This window comes from Paralichthys olivaceus, chromosome 9 (assembly GCF_024713975.1).
Source record: "Paralichthys olivaceus isolate ysfri-2021 chromosome 9, ASM2471397v2, whole genome shotgun sequence".
Taxonomy (NCBI): domain Eukaryota; kingdom Metazoa; phylum Chordata; class Actinopteri; order Pleuronectiformes; family Paralichthyidae; genus Paralichthys; species Paralichthys olivaceus.
Genome location: NC_091101.1, coordinates 10,580,769 through 10,606,960, shown reverse-complemented (window position 1 = coordinate 10,606,960; position 26,192 = coordinate 10,580,769). Strand labels below are relative to the sequence as shown.

Sequence of the window (26,192 nt, the reverse complement as noted above, 5' to 3'; positions counted from 1 at the left end):
TTATGACTTGTTACACCGCATTGCAGCTCAGATGCAGTTGTGAAGAATCTTTGGAGCCTCTTAAGAGAGGAATCTTTTTATATCTGCTACCATTTCATTGTGATTGTAATGTCCCTGCAGCAAAATCCATAATTCACAGTGATTTCTTTCTGGCCTCCTTGTCTTTCCCATGTGAAAAAAAAAGTTGAGAGATGGATTCCCCCTAAGTTTCATGAAAAAGTGTCAGATTCTCAGGCGAACAATGGGAACACTATTACAAGACTTGGCACAGAAAAGCCTCAAAGGCCTTGGCACAAAAGCCTGTACAAATTGAGAAGATAGAAGTGCAAACTCATTAGCTTACCAGGTTCCCAATCACAGCATTTTTTTATGCTGGATGTCTCAGTCTATAGAGCTCTTATCTGATGAGACCCGTTTTGCTCAACTTCAAAGAACTGGGCTCTGCCTCAGAACTAGCGGCTGATGTTTCCAGCACTGATAGATTTAGTCAGAACATATATGAGAGATACCTTAAAACGCCTGTGTTCTTCTTAATGAATATTGCCCCGAGCTCCTGTCATCAGAGCATGACATCCTGCCTTGTGTGTGCATGAAGGTGAGCACATATTAAATGTTGCATGGTTATGTATGTATGGCCACTTTCTGTTCTCAGCCTGTTTGGTGCTACAGTGTCACAAACTTTCTTCAAGCACTTTTACGAGCGTGAATCTGCACCCATCCAGTGTAGAGATAAGAGGCAGCCAACTTATTTCCCAAATGACATGCAAAACAGCACCGACTTTGTGTTGGGGCATAGTCAGAGTGAAACTCTCATGAATCAACCAGTTTGATTTCACTTCAACATGCGGGGTAAATTTGAAAAGGCCTGATCTCAGCCTTGTAACAGGTAGAGGGTGCTTTATATTTTGACATCAGTATACCTGTTTTTCACATGCAGACACCATTCGACATCTGATGACATAAAAATCGTAAACACTCCTGTAATATATGCTCTTTGTGATGCAAATGAAGCCCCTGTAGACAAGTTTGACTTATGGCATGTGAGCACATTTGATATTTGCTCTGATCCTTGTTTTCTGCAAACCCAGCTGGATGCCTTTGCTCCTGCCGTATCAAGTATTTAATCTGCAGTTTGAATATTATGATTGCACTCAATCCTGGATTCATTTACGTAAGTGACTGGATTCAAAACTGCAGCCATACGCACATACATTCATTGCACCGCGGCTTTTAATGTGCTCCACTTTTAATCGTCCCCCTGGGTACACCATATGGGAGATGTTGAAAGATATACTGCTGTCATTCATGATTCTGTCATTTTTTTTCAAAATGTGCTGCCTTGCACAATGATGGTGTAGGTAAGATATTATCCTATTATCCCATTAAGGTTCGTACCTCAGAATCTGCAGCGTTCATTTTCAGACAGCCCGTCTCCTGCACCATTTTCCTCCTGTGCTGAAAGAAGTTCCTCTGCGATGCTGCACTACCATCTGCTGGGGAACCTTCGGGCAGAGTCAGCCGCAGCAAATGTTCACCTCTCCTTCCACATCTCTCTCTCTCTCTCTCTCTCTCTCTCACTCTCTCTGTTTGTCTGTCTATCTCTCTCTCTCTCTCACTCTCTCTGTCTGTCTGTCTATCTCTCTCACTCTCTGTCTGTCTCTCTCACTCTCTCTGTCTATCTCTCTCTCTCTCACTCTCTCTGTCTGTCTATCTCATTCTCTCTATCTGTCTATCCCTCTCTCTCTTTCTCCCTCTCTCTCCATAACAGAGATTGATTTCTCTGTCTGTCACTGATGACATTGTACGACTGCTGTGTTTAAATTAGCAACGGTCTGATAAAAGAATATAAATGAATCAAATCTCCATGGACTTAAAATCTTACAATTCATTGACAAAATATATTGAGGTGCTGTAGCAGTTACAAAAGCCCCATTGATATGGCTTAAAATTGACAATGACCTGTGACAGCTCCCATTTATGATTAGGCTGTCGCCTGGCAGAGAGAGAGCAGAGTGCTTGACTCAGAGACAGCCAATAGCCACAGCTGTTTGACTCCTCTTAAACACAGCACAACTCATTATGTAATGCAATTATGCATCAACATAAATAGCAGTCAATTGTGCAGGAAACCAGCCAGCTGGGGAGGGTTTATATAACTGCCCAAAATTAACAAATAAAGGAGAAACGGAAAACATTTTCCTGTCAAGAGCAAATCCACAGACGAACACACACATGCAGCTGTGTGGAAACCATATCTTGGTCTTCTGTTCATCTGGTCAGCCTAGAGACAGTTTAACAGATTGCATGACATAAGTGTAATATTGCTTTCAGGATGTCATATTGTTAATCTGTATCGCTTGGCTTCCATTCAGGGGCTGTATATCGAGTTCAATCATTGGTTTAAGTGCTTTCACACAGATCCATTGAATTAAGTCTGCATGCATAAGGAACATAGATATAGCTTTGAGCACATTGTATGTACAATTTGCATAATGCCTTTAATTTCAGTACATGTATTATTATAGCCACAGGATAGTTCCATCTGCAGACTATAGACTTGCCAACACCGTGTATAATGTATCCAGAGGATCATAAAAACAAATATGTTAACAACAAACGTTGCATAAATTAACACACATTATTAAAAGCGTGGGTGTATTCTTAAGAGATGTGGAGAGGTCACAGCATCAGCTTAATGACACATACAGACATGTTCAATTAACAAAACCAAATACAACACAAATCCTCTGTGAGAGCAGCAAACATCAGGACAGTCACAGTGAGAATAGGCTGCAGTGTGTGCAGTGAGAACACATTCACAAAGGCTACAATGTTCCTTTTCTTTTCCTGCAGTGTCTTGACGGTGAGACAGCATTTCTTCTTGGGCCATTTTGGATGTGGATGCTGAACTTGTGCTGCTCGCACAAGTGCACACACACACACACACACACACACAGAGACACACACGGAGCTGAGTCTGCTCAAGGTGATGACAGCAGCAACTTGCTACGCCTAATAACAGCCACTCTCGAGCTACGGAGAAGTGTCATACACAAGTAAATATTTCATTCTGTGCAACCGTGGGTATACATTAAACTGAATCGATTCATGTACGTCCTGGGTTGATATGTACCCTGGTTAGTGCTGTGAATAGTAATCACTCTCCTCGAGGAGATAAGCAGTCTCTGCTGCCACCTAAAGGTTGTCAGGGCTACTTCAGTTTATCGGTTTATTCATCATTCCTAAAAGCGTCGAGAATGCTTTCTACTGGACGACCTGCAGCAAACACACCACCCTCTCAGTTTATGGCCGAGTAAAGAGTATTAAAGTCGTCTGATGCAGTAAATGTACCCAGTCATTCATGATTGCTTCAAAGAGGGAGTAAAACTCAGATTTGAAATCTCTCGCAGGCAGGGTTTTATTTTCACTCAGCTCCACAAGGCATATGCAGTGTGTGTATGCACATGCCATGGGAAAATTACTTGCAATCTAAACAGCTGTAAATTTCAGCTGTACCACGGCCTCAGCCCATGTCAAGATTTTATAACTCAGATTGATTGGACTTATATAAAGCTTGCGGTGACTGACTGACTCCACTCAATGGATCTGTAAAAGGAAAAGCATCATGCGGGAGCTCAGGCTGTAAAGAAGCCATAATAGATAAAGGCAGGTTCACCGGGGGCTGAAAGACCACCACCCGGCCCGACTGAGGCTGAGAAATCTGACTGTGTTAGCGGTTTTGGAACTGCACACAGACAACATTTTATTTCACAATTTATTTCCCAGAGTATAAGGTGTGGTTAATCACATTTATTTTGGCCTGCTGGGTCTGTGGAGCAGGCACAGTCTCCTCCATTCATTCTTAAACTACTGGGCAGCAAAATAATCTTCTGAGCTTATATTAAACAAAACAGACAGATATTGTTCAATTTACTTGAATATGCTGCAGTTAAGAGTGAAAGTTCTGTCCTTCAGCGTGTTGTGCAAGTTAATGCAGTGAAGTAAAAGGGGAATTTGTTAAATGGATTGGAAAACCAACTTCTCACAGTCTTAACCCCAGACCATTATTAGCAGTTAAGAGCAAGCTCCTCTAATTCAAATAAACCGAACCTGCTGAGAGGAGGCTTTGCAAGATGCTGCTCATTATAACCCTGTTCACTGGTGTTAGGAATCTCTCACTGAGGGGAGCCAATCAGGACCGAAACCAACTGTGATTTACTGGAAGAATTATTAACTTCTTTTTTTAACAGACTTTTCAGTATCTCACTGAAGAAAATACACATTTAAACAAGACAAACATAAAGGCCTCCTTATTAAACCCCATTAGATCTTGATTTTAAAATGGATCTGCACCAAAATGCACACACTCAACAATATCCGTCCCCTGAACCTGTATGATCCAAATCCACACAAAAATGTAATTTCTCACCATACATACCACATCCCTCCTCTCAGTTTTGTAGTAATGTTTTCTGTAGTTTTAACAAAATCTCAAACATACAGGGGTGAATACGTGACCGCCTTGATCGAGGTAAAAATATAAATGGGAAATTTCAAGCACTGAAACTTAAATTTTCTCATGGAAATATCTTAACATTTTATTATTTAAGATAATTCACTTGTTGTTTTATGTCATTTTAGTGAAATATCAGTCAATTAATTCATTTAAAATCTATTTGTTCAACTTACTTTTATATTTTTAAGGTTTATGATGGTTGTGATCAAAACAAAATAATTAAAAATGAAATGATAAAGGATTAATTGTAATAGAAGGCTAAAAGGAAACATTATTGAATCGGTTCATTATTCATATTCCAAGACTTGACATGACATTACATTTGATCAAGTGTGTGTGTGTGTGTGTGTGTGTGTGTGTGTGTGTGTGTGTGTGTGTGTGTGTGTGTGTGTGTGTGTGTAAAGCAGCATCACAGATTTTAAATCTCAGGATCTATATCAGCATGTTTTCCCACAATCATTACTCACCTGTGACATCGATGTAATTAATACAAGTCTGAATGTGGCTGTAAATGCTGTGATGATTAAGATGTGTAATAAACTAAACCAGGAAATCATGTTTGAGAGAATTTGTGTTCCTGGAAACCAAACCTGAGAGGAAAGTGTGATGTAACAGTAGCTGGCTGAAGCTAATAATAATATAAGCTGTTAAACTGTCATGGCGAGTTGCTGAGTCATTGTTAAAGTGTAGGAGAATGAATGGTCTTCATTAACTGACTGAGACATAATGTTAAAGAGAACAAGCACAACCCCTTTGTTCTGACGTGGAACACCCTTCACTTTTACATTTGTAGCACAAATTCTCCTTGAATGTTCAGTGTCATGACGTGGTTGAGTAAATTAGTCATACAATTTGTGACTTATGTGGCTTCTGATACTTTTGATATCGTGTGTGAGAAACTTTTACGAATTGGAATGCATTAGATTGGGATGTCTTATGTTTTGTGTTGGGAGTCGCCATCCTGTCTCTGGCAATGGGATGAGATGACAGTCTTCATTTTTAAGAAAATAATCTTTACTTGACTTTTAGTGATGTTGACTTGTTATCTTCCCACTACCAATTAGGGTAAATACTGAGATGTTTCTATTGTACTTGAAGCTTTTTGATTTGACTGTTTGACCTTTACGTTGGATAAAGGATCTTCTCTCTCGACCGATCCATACTGTCATAGACTCATATATTCAAGTGAGGACAACTGAGGCTAATCATTTTATTCACCACCAATGTGAACACTATCTTTCTTCAAACATCTGTACTGAAGATTTTTCTTAACACCTTAAAAAAGACTTAAAGGTCCAGTGTGTAAGATTTAGGTGAAAGGAATTTTTGGCAGAAATTGAATATAAAATAATCCTAGTGATGTTTTCACTGGTGTGTTTCATCTAAATTGTATGAATTGTTGTTTTCTTTACCATAGAATGGGCCCTTTATATTTAAAAACGTTATATTTACGTGGAGGGGGTCCTCTCTGTGGAGGCCGCCATGTTTTTCATTGTTGTCTAATACTGGAAAAACTAAAACCTTTTGAGTTTCCATGACAACTGAAGTACAGGTTCTCTTTCATGTTGAAAGGGGAGGGTGAGATGAGGAGTATTCAGCTGCAACATGAAACTTCACCTCTAGATGTCACTAAATTCTACACACTGAACCTTTCAGGACACATGTACTGTAAATTATATTCTTGCAAAAATTATAACCAACTGGTTTGTTCCTGAATATAGATATATCCCATTGGTCATTTCTTATTTTTACTCTTTTATTTCTTATTTTCACTCTTTTATTTCTTATTTTCACTCTTATTTTCACTCTTTTATTTCTTATTTTATTTATTTATATTCTGTATTTAACTCTTTTAATTTCTTTTTGAAAGCATCTTTTTTGTATTGTCTTATATTACTTTTACAATTTGTCATGATGCCTTTCATATTTTATGTAGAGCATTTGAATTCCCTCATTGTTGAAATGTGCTATACAAATAAACTTGCCCTGCTTTGGCATTTAGGCACTGCGTATAATTCATAGTTTTTTACCGGGGCAAGAGAGACAGTGGACCCCATTGCCTTTTGTTTGTCTGTTTGATTGTGAAAAATTGAGAAACAAACTACACAAAACGTGACGCCAGCCTAGACAACAGACTTATTATTCCCTGCCAAAGATTCACCCCTCAGGTGCCTGAGCCGTAGATGGATAACTATATGTTTGCTAGCAGCGATGAGAGCCTCTGTCCTTATAAGAACATGATCACATGGTCTCATTCATAAACAGCTCATATATTTTATATTCATATGCCTGCTCACATAAACTGTCATTACTGGCAATACTTCTATCATTACAGTTGTCATTGCTGCTCTGTTTCTCCCCCACCCCTCCCGTCCTGGGGGAGGGCTCACTCACTTATGACACCCTCGCTTTGTTTGTTGATGTTGTTTTGGGGGGGGGGGGGGGGGTCACACCTAGTTAATGATAGATTTGTGCTGCACAAATATAATTTGATTGATTGATTGATTAATTGATGATTTCGGTGAAAGTTGCTGCAAATGCAGAATGACTGGCATTCCATTACTACAAAGCACCACAAGAGGGCAGATGTGTCTCACAAGTACAAGCTGCAAGTGAGGAAACCAAGCCAGTGCATCCATCACCCTGAGCTGACAGCAGGTTTGAACGGATCCCAGAATGTACAGTATGTAAAGTAATCCAACTGAAGCTAGTGTGAACCCCCCTCAGCTGCAGCTGCTCCCGCAGAGCAGCGAAGTGTTGGCTGGAGCAGATCAGAACCATGGACAGAGTCAGACGTCAGTTCAGCACCACGGACAGCTCCCGGCCTCACTAGATGAACGAGTGCAGCCACGTGACTCACGTGTGACGTTTGGGAGCATGGGAATAAATGATTGTTTAACAGCGCGACCCGCAGAGGAAGCTGCTGTTTGTCGCACAACGAGCTGGTCCTGCACATGTAGGTTACCTCCTCTCAGGACCATGACACATCCGTGCCCACGGCCTGTCTGCTCATTCCACAGAGACCAGATGAGACGGGACAGGAGGATTCAAGGGGATGTTGCTATCTGGGATTTCCTCAACTCCAGGGGAGGGGCGACGGGGGGATTTCGCAATCACTCGCCCACTACAACGAGGATGACGTCACTGTATATACGTCAGACAGGGGATAAAGAAAGAGGTGGCGGAGGGGGGGCAGTGAGACGGGGAGGGGACGTGTGGTATATTCATGGGCACACGTAATAACGCGATGAGGCGCGTGTTTTAGTTCCTGCTCGGTTTTTACTCCTAAGAAAGCGACAGGACGGAATGTTCGATACCGTCCTCCTCCTCCTCCTCGATCCTCTGCTCTGATTGGCCCAGGATGCGGTCATAAAAAGATGATACACCACAAATGACGCGAATCATGGCCGCATAGTGTGGATTTGTAATTCAACACGCAACATAGAAATCGCCGACTTTTCAGGACAGCGAGGAACATTACACAACATATATATTCTTAAATTATCATTTTTCTTTAATTGCTTTCGTGATTATGTGAGCATCTGCTTAAATTATAAGTGAACTTGCTGGTCTAAAGATTTATATAAAGCAAAGCCTCACGTGGCTTCATGCTACATTAATCCACCCCCACCTCTTCCACTGAATGGTATCACCCTCACATCAGGCTGATGCAGTTGAGAGCTTTGGCATATTTTAATAGACTGTTACACATTTTTGAATGTATCCTTCACAGACACTGGTGTAATTCAATACAGTTCAAATTAAAGATACATGAAACTAAAGGGCATCAGTTACACAGCATGGTGATTTTATTTCTTGGTGAAAGCCATTAAAGAAACATACCAGTGACAGAAGCAATGTGTGGTGTCGGTAGCATTTAGATCCAAAATGGAGTCCACAAGAACCCTTGATCCAAATGGACTAAATCAATTCTAATATTCCTTTATTCAAAAGAAGTACATACAAATAGGAGATGATAATAATCGTAGATAACAGTTGCAGCTACACAAACTGACAACATATATTGCTGATAATTGGATTCTGAGCCCACATCATTATACTTAATTGGATTACTATAGTTTAGTAATAGATCCTTTACAGTCACATGTGGACACCTGGAAAAAGACGCTATAGGGAAAAAGGGGGCAAAGTGGAGGCGTTAATGCTTCTTCTTTCTGAACCAGTTGACATCTGATCCGAGAATGATCGATAGTGGAGGTAGTGATGGTGAGAGGAGAGAGAGGAAGAGGAGGGAGGGGGGGGCGTGATAGTCTGAGCCGCACCGTGAAGGGGGCCGTCCCTGTTGGTGGAGATCAGCCCGAGGAAGGCCCACCTAGTGATCATTTGAAGATATCTCCCATTTAGACGATAGTGAAGACTCGACTGTGCGACGGAATCATAAGGGGACAAGTCGAAGGCAATTTGTACATAGGTAAGAGCTCCTCTGTCTGTGTTTCAACTCTGTGTTCTTCTTATTTTTACACATATAGAGGTCACCACCATTTGAGGACCATGACATGGGAGCGTCGTAATGGAAAGACGCTGCTTTAAAAAGCAATCTGAACCTATTTCCAAATACAAGCGTACACTGTGGATGATATACGGTGTCTCGTCTGGGTTTGTCAGTGTTTCTGAGGAAGACGGGGCTAATGTATTCAGTCGTGCAGGCGCGCGTGCAAACGTGAGAAATGTAGGACATGTAGTAATGTTTGACCTGCGACATCACAGGATGACAATCTGCAGGATCGATACCTGATGTTAGAACATGGTCCGAGCTGTTCCCCTGCAGCCGGGTGGGTTTTTTAGTTTTTTTTATCCAAATGTGTCCGTGCGTGTGACCGGACACGCTCGTAACACATGCACATCATTCCACGCTCGTATCACATGCACATCACGTTAAAAACCGTGATGCGTTCATATATATATCATATATATATATATATATATATATTTATATATATATATATATTATAGTGGCCGTCGTGCCTCCCTTCCCCCAGCGTCGCTGTGTGAGTGCCACCTTCCAGTCACACACTAACACGCTGTGGATTCCCTTCTTTAACAGAGGCCGAGGCGCAGTCCCGTCATGTCGCCGCCACCGAGAGTAGTATTTCATGCGAGCAATAATTCATGAGCACCCCCACAATTAACAAAATCATTGAAGTCTTTGTGCCTCTGAATATTTCATGCATTGACGAGGATGTGAAAAAAGGGGGTTGAGTGCATGAGTGGGGGGGGGTTACTATAGCCTGATGGACTGCAACTGTCAGGATCTGCCACAGGGGGCGTTGCTGTCCTCTTCTACCTTAACGTATGGTTTCATGTCAGGCTGGAACGCATAGAGCTTGGTAGAAGAGGCAAGTATTGGAATAATCTACCAATAGTTGTGTGTTAATAGTGGAACCATTAAATCCACATGTGCACATCAGCTATAGTGACTGGCAGCTCTTGTGCTTCCTCTCTCCACAGTAGTTCGGCCAAGATGGATGTGTTTATGAAGGGTTTGTCTAAAGCGAAAGAGGGGATGGCTGTGGCTGCAGAGAAGACCAAGGAGGGAGTCGCGGTCGCAGCAGAAAAGACTAAAGAAGGAGTCATGTTTGTAGGTAAGATCATTTGCACACGAGCCAACTAAGACTGCTAATGTTCCCGCTTCATGCAGGAGCAGCAACAAATAAGCAGAGAGGATGTTTAATGATTCAGCTCAGGCTCTATTTCCATATGTCCTGAAACAGATGGTTAAATTATACAGCCATGTATGATTTAACCATTTGTTAAATTAGTTTGGTAAATAGCAGAATCCTTAGCAGGCAGAACTGAGGTCTCAATTAAAGGCATAAGACGGTACCAAATAATATGAGAATACTAAATCCTACCAATAACTAATACTATGTGACAATATGTCTTCATGGTTATGTTGAATTTATTGGACTAAATGTGCAGTACTAGTTAAAATGACAGATATTTCACAGTATATGGTCAAAAATTACAGAAAGTACTGTAGTTTATTATGGCATCATTGATTTTGATTAACAACGACTGTTCTGTTCAAGTGTCCCAGTAAGGTAATGATGCTGCATGAACAACACCAGGACCCTGAAACTGAATTCAGCCATTATACATTCTATCATAAAACCTGTGCTTTTCTTTCTGTGACATGTCAAAATGTCTGCCGCGAAAAACGCTGATCAATATCTAATTTTACTGATGCAGGCTGCAGCGTAGTTCATCATACCAGAATCACTAATCTAGCATTTGTGCTCCTAAATGTAGGTGGTTTTAGAGAAGATACTCTGGAACAGGAAGTCCTTTTCTTGACGTAGATGATGTGATATAATGCTCCGTATGTCCTTATGCCCTCTCGCCCCACTTGACTGGGCCACAGGCAGGAGATGGGAGCATGAGTGGGGGTTGGGCAGCGGGATGGTGGGATCATGTGCATTGGTTGGCAGCAGATTGTAAAACAGTCTAAGCCCCCGATCACCTCCTGGAGGCACAGGCTAAAGGCTGCCTAATTTGTAATCTAACAACATTACACAGATCTACACAGATCAGTCTTGATTTTCAAAGCGTAGTTGCCAATTGTGTGACTGAGACTATTGACCCGATCGATGTCCATTGCTTCAGATCGTTATTTAAGAAAAACACACAAATGGTGTTGAGGTAGACAGATGCCTGAAAGAGCAGCTGGACAAGGTTAAAATAGGAAGTGACAAAAACAGTTTCATAGAATTACAAAAGATCTTCCGGCCCCAGTTCAGTGTCTGTTTTGTTTCAGTTCAAGGAAATTATCTGTGTTGCTGGCCAATAATTCAGGATTTAAAGGTTTCAAACAATTATGTTGAAATTCTATTGTCTAATATTAAATAAATTAAAACATTGAGCAAAATTATAATAGCCATGATTCAGAAAACCTAATTTGATTAATGTAGTTTCGGTTTTGACAAGTCTACAGCTGCAATTAAGGAATCTTTCAACTGCTGTATATATGAACATTAAGATTATTTGCTTGATTATTCACATAACCATTAAGGTTTTTAAAATGTCAGGAAATTGTGAAAAATGCTCATTACAGGTAAGAGTCGGACATCTTCACATGACTTGTCTTGTCCAGTAAACAACCGTCTACAATGTAAATATGTAATAATGTAAAGAAATCCAGCACAATGTATGCAGAGGCTGGATGCAGGTGGTGCTTCACATTTATACTTGAAAAATGTCCATTAACTAATAATAAATTATCAAAAAGTGTAGCTGATTAATATTGTGTTAAGCAACTAAACAATTAATCAACTTAATATATTTCAGTCACTATATATTGATATTGACACATCACCATGTTGTTAAAGATTAATAATATTTCCTCTCTACTGGCCGTCTGTGCTTGATACCCTGCAGTTGATCTGTTGGTGGTGAGTTGGTGGTGGGTGGGAGGAGGGCTGGGTGACTCAGGAGACCCAGAGCTGGACAGAGGCCCTTTAATTTGTCATCGGTTCAGCTGTTGAACTGTCAGGATGGTGGGGGGGGCAGATTTCCAGTGACACCCCGTACTGGTGGTTCTACAAGCTTGCACCATTGATATGTTGACCGTTTGCTTTGGGTGCATTCAAGAGAAGGATGATGTTCCAGGTGATGTTGTCAGATGTGTCTGCAACAAGATGGAATCTTATTAACCACATATCGAGCACCACGCCGCTGCCACACGTCGGCTCAGCTCAAACATGTCACAACATGTGCAGGCGTGTTTCCATCCCTTGCGTGTAATGCCTCATCTTGCCTTTTGCCTGTTGTACATAGAGAAGGGAACGGAGCGTCTCTAAGGCATCTGTGTGCTCCTGCGTGCTGCTTGTTGAGCATGGTGGTGGTGGTGGTGGTGCCCTAGAAAGCAGCCTCTGATTTGCTTGAAGGCCCCTCTTGGAGGAGGGGTAAGAGTGATCTGATAGGTCTGTGGCCCACCTTTTGACAGCTGCTGCAGACCGCCCACCCTGCTGAGCGGAGCGCATGGAGAATGAGAGGCGGCGATGAGAAAAACCCTGTTGTACTAGATGCCATTTACTGTCACAAGAGATTCATTCACAGAGCATTTATGTGCCCGACTATGACATGCTGGAGTATTTATACAGTTCTATTTTAAAAGCAGTGTAATTACTTTGTGAAAACCCCCCAGTCACATCAGTGTCGGTATATTTAGTGTCAGTGCTTTTCTACAGCTCTCTAAACAATCACCACAGCCTCAAATTACATGACAAAATAACCATGATATTAATGATCCGTTTCAATAATATGATTGGATAATAAATCAGTCAATGTTTAGGTGATGATGATTTACATGATAATAGTAAGATTCATATAGTATATAAGATTCACATGTGAAATTATCCTCATGGTGTGTGATGGTGAATCATGTAATTTTTCCTTCATTAAAAAAGAAATCAGCACCATTAAAAGTGATATTTAACTTTGAAATTGAAATAAGAAATGGCACAAGACTTTTGTGTGATAAGTGTATTGTGTAGTAGACTTTTGGAAATAAACTCCTAAATGATTTTGAAACACATTTTATTGAACAAAAATTTTTGTTCAATAAAACAACTATTTATCAAAGGTTGTTTCCCTAAAGAAGCTTTAAACCAATATACAATTCTTGTATAACATACAATACTCGTAATTCTAATATCTTTCAGTCATAAGAACTGCAGCTATCATCCACGTGTGTTGCATTCTTGAATAGCTCTCAGATGTATGTTCTTCTTTTAGCCCCGCCGTTTGTAGTGATGATTGTGCACTTCATCATCATTTCATTTCTTCTCATTTGGCTTTTAAAGGCCCTCTGGGACCAATAAGGCACGTGACAGCTGCACAGTAGAGAGAATGACAATGCTTGAGTGATCAGGGCCACCGAGCACACACTAGATTGCCCAAAAAGCTTGATGGAGCACAGTGTAGATTAATGGGATCTGCCAATGGTCGGAGAATTAAACAATGCTGGCGGCTGTGGTTGAAATCCACAAGGTTTAATAACTCCTTGCTGGGATTGCGCGGGTGTGGTGGCAAAGCAGTGGTGAGCTGCATGGTCAGAGTTATTACGCTTGTTTCAGCAGCTTTTTTCTTGACTCATATAAAAACAAACAAACTAGCCGTTGGTCTACTGCAGCATCAGTAGAGAAGTTTGACTTATTTTGTTGAAACGAAGCACCAAGCAGCCTGGTGTTCAGACTACAGGGACCTATTCATTCCTCTCTGAATGAATGGCAGAGCCACTTTGGTTTGAAGTTTTTGGAAAGTGTAAAATTCTTTTATCTACACACACTCAAATGCACAAAAGAAACAAATCGCAGTGGTCGAAATGTCAAATCACAAGTGATCTCTTTTCTTTGTTACTTCAGGTAACAAGGCCAAAGACAGCGTGGGCACAGGTGAGTTGTTGTTTTTCAAACCTTAACGTCGTTGCTGTAGCCATGAGGTTAGTGTCATTACAGGAACATGAAACTTCATTGCAAATTCATTATGGTGAAGAGGGAGGGAGAGTTTGTGTGTTGCAGGGGGAAAGCGTAAGTGGCCATTATGTACAATAATCTAGTAGAGAAACAAAGGAGGTCTAAGATCATGTGCATGCTTTTAATCTGTCTGCAGAATTGTTGAGATAATGTTACGAGTGTGTGTGTGTGAGTACATGATGTTTGTGTGTGACTCTGCAGTGGCTGAGAAGACCACTGGAGCTATGGGGAACATCGTAGCTGCCACTGGTCTGGGGAAGAAGGACGAGTTCCCCTCTGACATGAACGTATGTACAATGTGAAAACCATAATCGGCTGCCTTATTATTATTATTATGAAATTATTAATATTATATATATTATATAAGAATTAAATCAAATAACAACAAATAAGTTACATATTTAAAACACGCATGATGTAGACAATAATATTAAGTTAATGCAAAATATAGTGATATATGTAAACAGATTATTTTCTATTATTAGACATAGCATTGGACACACATCTGCTGGAGAGGGAATTAACTGTTAATCCATTTTTGGTGTTTTTCTTGTTTGTCCTCAAAAATACAGACGGGCAAAACTGAAATGCATTTTTAAAGTAGACCTATCTGTGGTCAGTTTAATGATCTTTAATGTAAAGCTTACTAGAGTAGTGATGAGTGGAATCATTATAAAAGACACAAAAGCTCTTCACATTTAAGATGATAGAACCAGAGGTTTTTTGGGGGGATAAATTGATGTTGATCACTTAGATAGCAGATCTCTGTGCTTTTGACTTTTAACCACTGGAATGAGTCAAACACTAAATGGTATGTCTCAGGCCCAAACTGAAGTTAACCTGATGATATCAACAGGATTATTTTTATTTTAAAGAAACTTCCTCCAAAGCTACAGAAGAGAACACTTTATAAATATAATCAGTGCCCTTTGAATAACATGCCAACAAGGAAATGAAGAGAGAATCTGCCTTGTAGTAACAATGCAACAGCTCACTGTTATTCTGGACCGAGCCTTCTCGTGTTTGTGCACACGACACAGTGCTTCTACAGCTCTCTGTCACGTGGGCAGGTAAAGGGAAAAAAGGAATGTTATCTGTTCCAATTCAGATCTCACTTACTCTTGGCATCTACTTGTGAGCTGTGTTCATTAAAGTCTGGAAAGGACTGCTGTTGTAGCAGAGCCAAGTTTATACGGTTGATAAATCTGTGTGATGTTCCAAAACACAGTCCGCAGTTCATCTATTTTATTCCTCGGCTGTCAGATGTTTTCTGTATTTTGATCTTATATAACAGTATTGGGTTTTTTGGTTCATTAGGTTTTTAAGACATCAGTTTGGCAGCTTGTATACAGAACAATACACAAAACAACTTGTTTTATATTTGTATTTATTAATGATAGACTTATAGACCTTGTTTTACCCCTGTTTTTTTTGAAGGGAGTGAGGGGATCTTAAGGATGAATAGTTGTTCTGCACTGCCTGCACAATGTCCACTTGTATAATAAATCAAGGCCTGTTTCATTGTTCTGGCACCTTTAAATGACCTGATCAGTGTCTCTGTGGGACTATCAGCTCTCCTCAACATACAGCCTTTCCATTCTTATACCCTTCCCCCCCCCCGATAACCTCTGTAAAAGTCACTGCTTACATCACTTTACACACTGCGATCCTGACATGTGAGGAGAAAGGTGGAAGAGATTCAACTCTCCACGAACACAGAAAATCGATAAAGCAACATAAAACCTTGAGTGTTTTCCTCCAGTTCTCTTTCGCTTAGATACACTGTTCGTGTTTTGTCAGCACGTTGACATTTCGTCTATCTCTGTCAGACTGTCAGTGAAACAGAGAGGTCCTCCTCTTGTCTTAAGGCTTCATCCTTCAGAGCTGGACCCTCTAATCTAGTAAATCTGACAGGCTGCTCTAACAGGCTTCTGTTGAAGGCACAGTCTGAGTGATAAGACTACTCATTTTAACACCCTGACAACAGACCGTTAGACCGATGACACTGTTGTCACATGTGCAGAGCGATGACTGTATTATAAAGATGGACGACATGGCAGCTCCCCAAAAGTGAAGCCAAAACACCTCAATCACGTCCTGGTGTCTGACTGCAGTGAAGAGTGTAAACCTCGCCTCCTTTATGTGAGCAGTTAAAGTGCACACCAAGTATTGTTCCTGTCATTTTAGATTTAGTTGTCCATGTTTCAGATTCATTTGGTTTGAATTAGTCATTTGATAGTGTAAAAACAGGGTGAGACGTTATGATCTAAAGGCCGAGACCGACGGTCAGTGGGTCCTTGCTACCATGACTTCACCTCAGGATCATTCCTGGCAGACTGTGGTTCCAAATGATCTCACCAGTGCAAGCTGGCAGCGTCTTTTCTGGCATATTTTAGCCTCATTTCTGTACAGTGGACACCATAGACTGTGTAAGAAAATGGAAGACACATCTCCACTTCTTCCCATTATCCTGAATTGAAGCTAAAATATCCTGGATACGAACGCAGCCATCTGGCACATGTGGAGTGTGCACAGTAGCAATCGGAGGATGGAGCTGCAGAAGGGAGGTCAAACATGTGCTTGATCAATCACGGTTCAGTCTCATCCGTCAATCATGATGTGTCACCGTGCTTTTATCAAATAGCTTATTTAAACTAAACTAATCAGAAAAACACTTGAAAAAACCTTAACCTATACCTTGACAGAAACCATCTTTGAGAAATATTTGACTTGTGCTTTGACTTTTTAGTTTGGTGCATGCCCCATACACTAACATGGAGGAGGCAGGATTTATGGCCTATACTGCAGCCAACCACCAGATGGAGATCGAGACGTTTTGGCTTCACTTTTGGGGAGCAGTCATGTTGTCCACCTACAGTCATACTTGGCTCAGTTTGAGCTCCTGCTGGACTGTACAGCTGCTTTGTCTTGCAGATAAGAATATTCAAAATATTTTTGCACTAGAATAAATTTCACATCTCTTCATCTCTTCTAAAATATGTAACTGAATAATTAAAAGGTGTGATTTTCATTTTTTTATTTGAGAGATTTGAGCTACATGGTCTGAACATGCTTTTTGAATTTCACCTGAATTCAAACATTTTACCAGTGGGACACATAATTTATTTCCCCTCTGTTGTGATTGTGATACAATACACAATGTTCTTCATGTTGACTTTTTCTCAGGCAGCGATCCGTCTGATCTATGTCTTAGTGCAGGATTCCTATTGTGTAGCATTTAAGGCCATGCTAATCTTGTTGAGGACTTAAAGCAGTAACACCAGCTTGATACAGCTCAGGATTATGGTCCCCTTCTTTTCTGACCTAATTGACTTGATTAGTGCTGTGTTTAAAAATACATGTGCGGCGACCCACTGGCTTTGTTTTCAGGGCCTGTAGAAGCAGGTGCAGCGAGGATGGAGAACTGTCTGCTTCAGAAAGATCTTAGAAGGGGATACAGTACAGTTTAAACGAGAACTGTCAATATCAAGCTAAAGCAAAAGAATAGGGATATTCTCTGTTTTTGTTATTGTCAAAAAAGGCATCAAAAATACAAAAGACAAAATACATTTACCTGCTAACAAGCGTTGTCTGGTGAATCTGACTAGTTTGTGCTATAGAGCTCCACTGCTCCCAAGAAACTATTAAAAACACATTGGTGTGTTTCATTACCCTGAACACGCACTGTAGTTGAATTTAATTTAATCCCACTGTTATAAATACCCACCAGAGACCACAGCTGGAAATAGTGCCCAACATTTGTTGCCTTATTTACTTCAGTTACTACTGTTAAAGAAACTTTTTAGAATTATTGTCTTTTTAAGAAACTATTCATCCTCATTAAGTAAAATGTAAGCATCTTCTTTAGGCTCTCAGATGATGCCACAGAAAGGAAAGTTAAGAGATAAATTAATGAATTGTTAAGATCATAAAGATACATCATCTCCACAGCGTCCTGGTAGGAAACAGAATCCCAGTTTGAGAAATAGGTTTAGAATAAACAATAACCAGATACATGTTTATGTGTAGGTGCTGGTGTTACTGTGGATCTTGCTCTCTTCACCCTCCTTTCTCTCTGTCTCTGTCTCTGCAGCCTGAGGAGTATGGGCAGGAGGCCATGGAGGGCCAGGGAGAGGCAATGCTGGAGCCAGAAGGAGAAACATATGACGAGACCCAGCAGGTAATCAGCCTACTCGACACAACGTGCACATGTCTGCTCTACGTTAAAGCATGTCACGTCTCAGTGTTTGAATTAAGTCATGTGATGGACAGCTATTTGTATATTGTAAAAGAAAAAAAGAAAAAGCTGCAGACCACAGGCAGGGATGAGACCGTTCACTTACAGTAGATCGAGACTCATCAGTATTCAACAGATCTGCAGGGTTACACACATTTATTTCTGTATTGCATTTCAATGGCGCTCCGCACTGCCCTTCTCTTCTGTCCCACACAAACCCTGCCGCTCCCACTGAGGTAATTCTTCTCGCCTCTGGAAATAAAAACGGAGGGTTTAACAAGCTGATTGCCACATAGCGAGTACAGTGAATATAGCACCACCTACCTACACGGAGCATTAGATGTGTTTGTGTGTGTGTGTGCGTGTGTGGAGAAAGGATGCGAGTCTGACACAGATGGCTATTTTTGGAATTTGACTGTCAGGGGCGAGACAAACTGTGCAGTACCTATTGCTCCGAAAGCAGATTTTAAATAGCTTTAATTGTTTATAAAAAACATTCCTAAAGCAGAAACCTGTAATATTAAGAGTGAATATTAAAATATTTAGAGCTTCAGTTAGAAGAAGATTTAATATGAGATTTTACATAATTTGTGATAATGTACAATTCATTCAGAGCATTTGCTTGGATTTTCTATTCATTTCCATGTACAGCCTCTGTCTCTGGATTATTTCTTTAATCATTTGAAGGAATAAAACGTGGACATTTGCTGAGATTCAAATTACAAGTGATTTTCTCAAAGGCAGTAGCTTGTATCATCTGTGTCCTCCTCCATGTCTCTCCCACTCCTCCGCATCTCTTTCCCCTCCCCCATCCTGTGCTACACCAGCAATGTGCGAGCATCGTCTGAATGGGTGTGGTGATGACGAGCTCTGCCTCACTGCATTGTGGGTAATGTCAGGGTCTCCCTGCATTGCTGTAAATATGGAGACGAAGCGCTGCTGAGTGAGTGGAACCTCCTCAGGATGGATGAAGAGATTTAAACTAAAATTAATTTCTACTTGTTTCACACAGATACGCCAAGACTGTTTTAAATTTTCTGGAGGCCGTGTTCTGTTGTATGATCATGTGTCAGGAGGGGGAGGCGTGTGCAGGGTTACAAGAATGACGGGATTGTGCTCACGACATGTTATTGAGGATGGTGCAGGCCGGTGCTGCCCTCTGCAGGCCACTTAGAGACACTGAACCAGCAGAGGAGCACGGGTGATGGAGTGACATCATTATCTGACAGAGAGCGATCATGTCTTACCATAAGCTCTCTGTCATATACAGTCTCCTGTAACTGATTCAAGTTGAATTGTGGGTGATTAAGTATCAATTAAAGTCTCACTGATGAATTTAATCTGCAGATTTTCTCTGTGGGGTCTTCCTGTCACTGAAAAATCTCTTCTTTTCCCCAGGAGAGCCAGGATTACGAGCCAGAAGCATAAAAGCATCAGTCCAAGCCACCATCCAACCAGCAGCACAATAATATTTCTAATAATCAAAAGGACAAATGTTAAAACTATTATAATTATACCCCTGTTGCAAAAAACAACAAAAACGACAAGCATTCCCTCTGAAAAATGTTCTTCCTTCAAGACAAATCTTTTATTATTATATATTGTAAATGTCATGTTATTAATGTAATGTGTTGGGTGTAAGTATTTATTGAGATGTAGGATTTGTCCTCTCAGTCTCATTTCCTTGATTCCCTCCCAATGAAATGAGACCAGAGCCAGGGCTTGTGACTTTGTACTTGTGTGTATGTGTATTTAGAAATGTGCAATAGATGTTCATCATCTTCCAATGAGGCATTGGGAGAAGAAAAAATAAATATGTCCGGTTGCAAGCAGATATGAATACAATAATATTCCCTAAGTGTCAACAAAGCCTGTTTGTGGGTCTTTTCTTTTTTGCATTTCTTTGGAGATTTATTTGAATGTTTTTGAAGTAAGAGTTTTTTACATTGTATCTTTATAGTTGCTTGTGAAATCATTCCAGTAAACTATCTGTTAGAAATGGACAGAGTATACATGTTTGTGTGTGCGTGTGTTTGTGTGTACTGAAGATTTTAACAAGTCAATATATTATGTCTTGAAATCATAATGGTTGTCATATCAAAATGTGCTTTAAATTGCAGGACTTGTCAATATTAAGGTTTATGTGTTAAGCCAGACATACAAATCCTCTGTAAATAAAGAGTAAAAAAAGAAACCATTGGTTAGTGTTGTTTGATCATGTTTAAATTCTCTTGGCTTTGACCAATCTTTAGATTTTTAAACCTCTCGTGATCACTTCTGTTTCCCTACGTGTTGATCTAAATGAGGATTTGTTGTGCATCGTCCTGGCATGCTTCTCTTTTTGCTCGCTCCTGTCTGCGGGTTTGATCCCAGGGTTTAGTAGAATCTGCTGAGTGGGCTCTGGCTCCTGGCAGGACGCTGTCATAGTTGGGATGCCAGTCTGAATGAGGACACTTTGGGCAGGTTTTTGTTTGAGTTAATCCGGCTGGAACGTGCAGGCTCGGTGGTGTCTGAGCCCCAAACAGAGGGTATTAAACAGCAGCTCCCGCCGCTGCCGGCTCAGACGGATGTTTGGACCCCGTAGGGACGAAGACAGGAGACCATGGCCTCATTTAAGAAGTCCTTTGAGAGCCTGAAAGGCACAAGCCACTCGGCTGCAAAAGGAGTCACAGACACTGCAGGTACAGAACTACAACAACAAAAAACGACACAGGTCTGATAGAAAATACTTGTCAACTGGTTTATTGTTATCCTATACAAATGTTTAAAATTGTGGAATTGGAATCTTTAGAAGCAATCATGCCAACTGCTGTAGTTTTCTACCCCTGAAGTCACTGTAAGTCCCTGGTGTGTTTTCAGTGCAGGCAGCTCAAGATGCTGTGCAGCAGGTGGCCGATTCCTCCAGAGAAACAGCCAACACAGGTAATGTGCCCACTCCTCTGTCTCTGAACTGTCATGCAGGTTACAGCTAAAGAACAGATCCAGGCTGTCAGAGGATGAAAAAGTTACAAAAAATTCCTCAGAATGTTACAAGAGTTGATTATTTTGAGTATGAGAAATGACAAAAGATTAATAGTTTCAATCAAACTCTACTACCTGAACAACTTTTTATTAGCTTAGTGGTGATTTAAGTCCCTGAATATTTCTCTTCTCCTTCACTCTGACTCTTTGAAGCTGCTCAAGAAGCCAGCAGACAGACCCAAACAGCCATAGGCAAAGCTGCGGACAAGGCCACGGACACCATCAAGGAGTTTGGACAAAAACTGGAAACCAAATAATTCATAAAATATGAACAATTCCAGCCGGAGCCAACCTTCCTGGTCATCCATAGGTTATAGACAAGTAGTAATTGTTGGAACGGAATTATGTCGGCATCAGAAAACAAGACAAAAGTTACATAGTGTGTACACATAACACCATACAGCTAACATTCCAAAGGAAATCTTTAGAAAGTCTTGTTCTCCTGTCACATTTTCCCATCATCCATTTGTGTTTCTTGCTCTTTCATTATATGTGAATATTTTAGGAAATAAAACAGATAAAACATGTTTCTCAGGTTTATCAAATGTGATAAAACATGGTCAGCGGCTGCTGCAGAAGTTGTGTGTGTGTGTGTGTGTGTGTGCGTGTGTGTGTGTGAGTGAGTGTGAGTGAGTGTGTGTGACCACACTGTTGTTTTGAGGGCTCATCAATGAATTACCACGGTCACCAACACATTGCTGAGTAGACGGCCTTTGGCAGGCTGAGTGCTCCTGATGAGAATGTGATCGGAGCTGTCTACCTTGGCCCTTCAGCAGCACACCTACCTCCATCACACTACGCGGTTGCCAGGCAACAGCACTCTCGAGGCGGCTGGGGATTGGCGGAGGTCTTTTGAATTAATGGTGAGCATACTTCTGTCAGTACACGGTGTTCTGGTCGAGCTGCAGCCCACCACTACAGCAAACCTCGAACGGAAAGATTCTTCCCAAATAAATTAGGAAGCATTCAATAAATGTGTTCCAGACAGTTTACTGGAGGCTAGCAGAATTAAAGAGGCTTTAGATAAATGTGTGTCGTGAAGCAGAGAGGTTTGAGTGGGGGGGCGAGTGGAGTGTGAAAGACGAGGTGGTTTACAGGAGTTTGTTTGTGTGGGAGGTGCAGCTCAGCTTCCCCCCGGCTCCTTCAGCTGATCTGCCCTGTTGTCTTTCATGTGCACTCACAGTTGCAGTACAAATATCCTCTCATACACTCCAGTTTTACATTCGTCTTCTGGTTCTGAAATGAGACTTGAGATAATCTGCTGCTGCAAAACTAAATCTGGTTTAGAAGACAAGCCATTTTCATTTCATTCATTAATCAGTGATTTCTTTATACTGAGAGTGTTCAGACACACACACACACAAATAAAGAAGAGAAATCCCTCCAGTGTTCACTTCCCTTTAAACTGACCACTTTTGTCAGCATGAAGCTTTTATCACCTCTTCATGACTCTTCTAAAAATGTCTCCAGTAAAGCCAACTCACAGGCTCATCTCTCTGCTCACAATCATCTCTGTGTTGCTATGAGAACCTGCAGTTAATTACTATGATTTACTGATGATTAGAGAGCCGAGCAGAGTTTTTTGTCATTACATTACCACTCACTGCCAGAAACCCGACCGTGGTTTCCAGGGAAACTGGAAATGTGAAGCTTTTCAATAGACACAGCCACAGCTTAAAGAGCGAGGGTTGCCTAAGACAGATTCTTCTAGAGACAAACCTGTAGCGACTGCAAATCACTTCCAATCAACAGGGGAGATGTACGGACAGATGTGGGGTCTCGATCAGCACTGAGATTTGTAATGTTTGACCCAAATCTGAAACTGAGCCATGGGGAGACTCCACTTTGACTCGGACTGCTGAGGTATGTCTTTGACTCGTGATTTCCTACAGTTTATTTCATCATGTTTGCTCTCGTAGTTAGAAAATAGAGCCCTATGCTGGATTCCTGTGCATGCTTTTATGTTATTATGAGATTAAATAGAATGTAAATGTGAGCTGTGTGAATGTATTTTAAGGCAGAAAGGTCTCAATCCTAATCAATAGTAAAATGTTCTAAGAAATCTGAATGATAGTGTTTGAAATGCAGTTTAATGGAGTGTTGAGTAATAGTGAGTATGCCCCAGATTACACTGGGCGACTAAAATAAACGTGAATAATTTCCATCAAGTAGTAGCAGTGATGTAACATGTGCTGCATGTCTGCGTTTGACAGAATCATTTTTATCACAAAAACAAAATGTTTTTCATCCTCCTCTCATGCTGAGGCTTGTTGTTATAGTCACTGATTACAAATGGCACAATCACGGCTGTGTTGTACCCCTGCAGGCACTTGTACCACATAAATGCAGAGACAGGATGGGAAGTCTTAAGGACGAGATGAGAGGTCTCAGAGAGGACCACCAGCCTCATGAGAAGACAGATGATGGAGAGCGTTCAGGTGGCTCAGATGGCAGTGCTGTGCCAGAGGGAGCTCAGATAAACACAAGTCAAGAGTCAACAACCCGATGGGACCATCAGCCCAAACAACAAACGAACGAGAGCCCGAAATCCAAAGATCAACTGCTTTCAGGGGAGGATAGAGACAAACATGACTCAACACAAATCAAAGACCACACACAGACCGATGCCACCACTCTGACACAACAACCTGATGCTGATACAACAGCTACTCATAAAAACATGACAATCTCTACCAAGTCCCTGAAGAATGGAGATGCTGACATTCAGAAGGAAAAGTCTGAGGATGGAATTGTGGGTCAGGACAGAGAAAAAAAGCTAGAAAGTGCGACTGTGCTGGTGCCTGTGCCATCAACACCAGACCCCTCCAACCCACTCTCTCCAGACCCACGTTCCCCAGCTCCATTTGGACAGCAACACATGCGCACGCAGGTGAGCCTGGAGGTCGTCCAGTGTCGCTCTGCAGCCACCAGCCCCATGACTCCTCCCGAGGGCAGCCATCCCTTCTTCTTCCCAAACTCCTTTGGGGGATCTGTGGGCTCTGGCTCTAAAGATGCCGAGCTACAGGTGGGTCAGCAGGTTGAGTTCTGCTCTGTTGCCACATCCCCCATGACCCCAAAGACGCCGTCGACCACTGCTTTCCCCGAGCTCGTCGGGAGGGAGACGGTACAGAGGGGGGAGCCAGTGAAAAGACCTGAGGAGCAGAGGGAGAGCGGCCAACAAGAGAGTTTCTCTGCGACAAGAAGTCTGACAGAAGCTGAGTCAGAGAAAACCGCAGCTTTGAAATGTGCCACATCAACCGAGGTGAATGACGGCTCCAGCTCTGCCAGCTCCACAGCTGCTGCGGTAACACAGTCACAAGTTACTGTGGAGGATAGAGATCATCAGAGTAAGCAGCAGAGGATGGGAAGCATGGATCAGGACATTACAATCCTGGTCACCCACTATGGCAACAATGACGAGGAAGACGAAGAGAAGAATGAGTTGTGTTGTTATTCCATTGAGCCAGAGATGGTCAAGATAGATGAATATGAGGAACTGAGTGAAAACAAAAGTGAAGGAGATAAGAAGATCTCCACAGAGGCTGATGCTCCTGATCTGGACACAAATCCTCCACAAAGCAAAGCTGCAGAATCATCTGCTCCTGCCAGTGAACAACCAATTATCACAATGAAACCTGACAGTTCAGAGGGCAGAGAGAATAAAGATGTACATGACGAGGCTGTGACAAAACCTCCTGTCCCTGAATCTCCAGCTCCCTTCGGCTGCCACAACATCTGCACACAGGTGAGCCTGGAGGTGGTGCAGTGTCAGTCTGCAGCCACCAGCCCTATGACCCCTCCTGAAGGGGACCATGCCTTCTACTTTCCAAGCTCCATTGGGAAATGTGGAGCTGTGGGTGCAGAGACTAAAGACGCTGAGATGCAGGTGAGTCGACAAGTGGAGTTTCGTTCAGTTGCTACAGCGCCCATGACCCCGAGAACGCCCACCGCCACAACGTTTCCCGAGGTCATGAAGGAGGCATGTATGGAGGAGAAGATTGTGGAGGAGGAAGAAGTTAAAGACAAGCAGGTTGAGAAAGAGGTAGAATGTGAAGAGGAGGAGAAGGTAACTGAAGAGAAGAAAAAAGAAGCTGAAGAAGAGGAGGACCAAACTGAATCAGTGAACTGTAAGGAGAAAGATGAGGAGAAGTGTGAGGAGCCGGTGCAGGAGGTGAGCTGGGACGAGAAAGGGATGACATGGGAGGTGTATGGGGCTGTGTTGGAAGTGGCCGTCCTGGGCTCAGCCATCCAGAAACACCTGGAAAAGCAGGTGAAGAAGCAGAAACCGTCCATGCCGCCCCCGCCTCCTCTCAACCCCTCGGCCATGCCCCTCACTTCAGAGGCCTCCCAGGGCGGGTCAGGCTCAGGGTCGGGCAAAGGCCGGGCCGGGAAGAGAGGGGAGCGGGACGGGAAAGTGAGTCGACGCAGGAGAAACCCGTTCCGTCAGCTGATGGAGAACATGCAGCAGCCTCACTGCTGCTCCAGAGCTCACACCACCGAGTGACACGAGGATCAAGCAACAGCTGGCTGAAGGAAAAAAAATCATGTGACATCTGGTCGGTGTGGCTGTGATGCTCAGTGAACATTGTCTTGAAAATGTGAGAAGAGAATCACGTCCTCACACGAGACAAAAAAGCACAAAAGCATTTAATACACATCAGCCATTGAAGGTTTTTTTTGTTTCTCTTTTATTAGATTTCCCTTTTTCACAGTTTTTCTGGGACTTCTCTCTTTCTCTTTAAAACCTGCCGTATTGACCATGTTTGGAAAAATGAGGGTTTTATGTCATCATTAGCTCTTATCCATCTCCTGTTTTTCACCAGGACCTTTCAATCGTACACTGAGTCATTTTAGCTGCTGCTTTTTTTGCTTTCTTCGTTTTATGCACCTCAGACAATGCGATGCCATGGCAACCAGTGATCCT

The 26,192-nt window shown here is 41.9% G+C and overlaps 3 protein-coding genes across 4 annotated transcripts; all 3 read left to right on the top strand.

Annotated features, from left to right (window-relative positions):
• The first annotated feature begins 8,786 nt into the window (after positions 1-8,786).
• sncb (synuclein, beta) lies at positions 8,787-20,441 on the top strand. Of its 2 annotated transcripts, none has more exons than XM_020078592.2 (6): positions 8,787-8,948; positions 9,986-10,119; positions 13,900-13,929; positions 14,212-14,297; positions 18,104-18,190; positions 19,646-20,441. In XM_020078592.2, exons 2-6 carry the CDS (start codon positions 9,999-10,001, stop codon positions 19,673-19,675), a joined length of 354 nt encoding a protein of 117 aa, XP_019934151.1. In that variant the 5' UTR covers positions 8,787-8,948; positions 9,986-9,998; the 3' UTR covers positions 19,676-20,441. The 2 variants fall into 2 exon arrangements, with proteins under 2 accessions (XP_019934151.1, XP_019934157.1); XM_020078598.2 differs by having other exon boundaries at positions 8,789-8,948; positions 9,989-10,119.
• Positions 20,442-20,745: 304 nt separating this feature from the next.
• Positions 20,746-21,663, top strand: adirf (adipogenesis regulatory factor). The gene is made up of 3 exons (XM_069531408.1): positions 20,746-20,928; positions 21,107-21,169; positions 21,422-21,663. The coding sequence occupies exons 1-3, from the start codon at positions 20,850-20,852 to the stop codon at positions 21,523-21,525; spliced, it is 246 nt and encodes an 81-aa protein (XP_069387509.1). The 5' UTR covers positions 20,746-20,849; the 3' UTR covers positions 21,526-21,663.
• Positions 21,664-22,991: 1,328 nt separating this feature from the next.
• Positions 22,992-25,909, top strand: LOC109632158 (G protein-regulated inducer of neurite outgrowth 1). Its single transcript, XM_020091336.2, has 2 exons — positions 22,992-23,131; positions 23,595-25,909. The coding sequence occupies exon 2, from the start codon at positions 23,625-23,627 to the stop codon at positions 25,770-25,772; it is 2,148 nt and encodes a 715-aa protein (XP_019946895.2). The 5' UTR covers positions 22,992-23,131; positions 23,595-23,624; the 3' UTR covers positions 25,773-25,909.
• Positions 25,910-26,192: the final 283 nt, after the last annotated feature.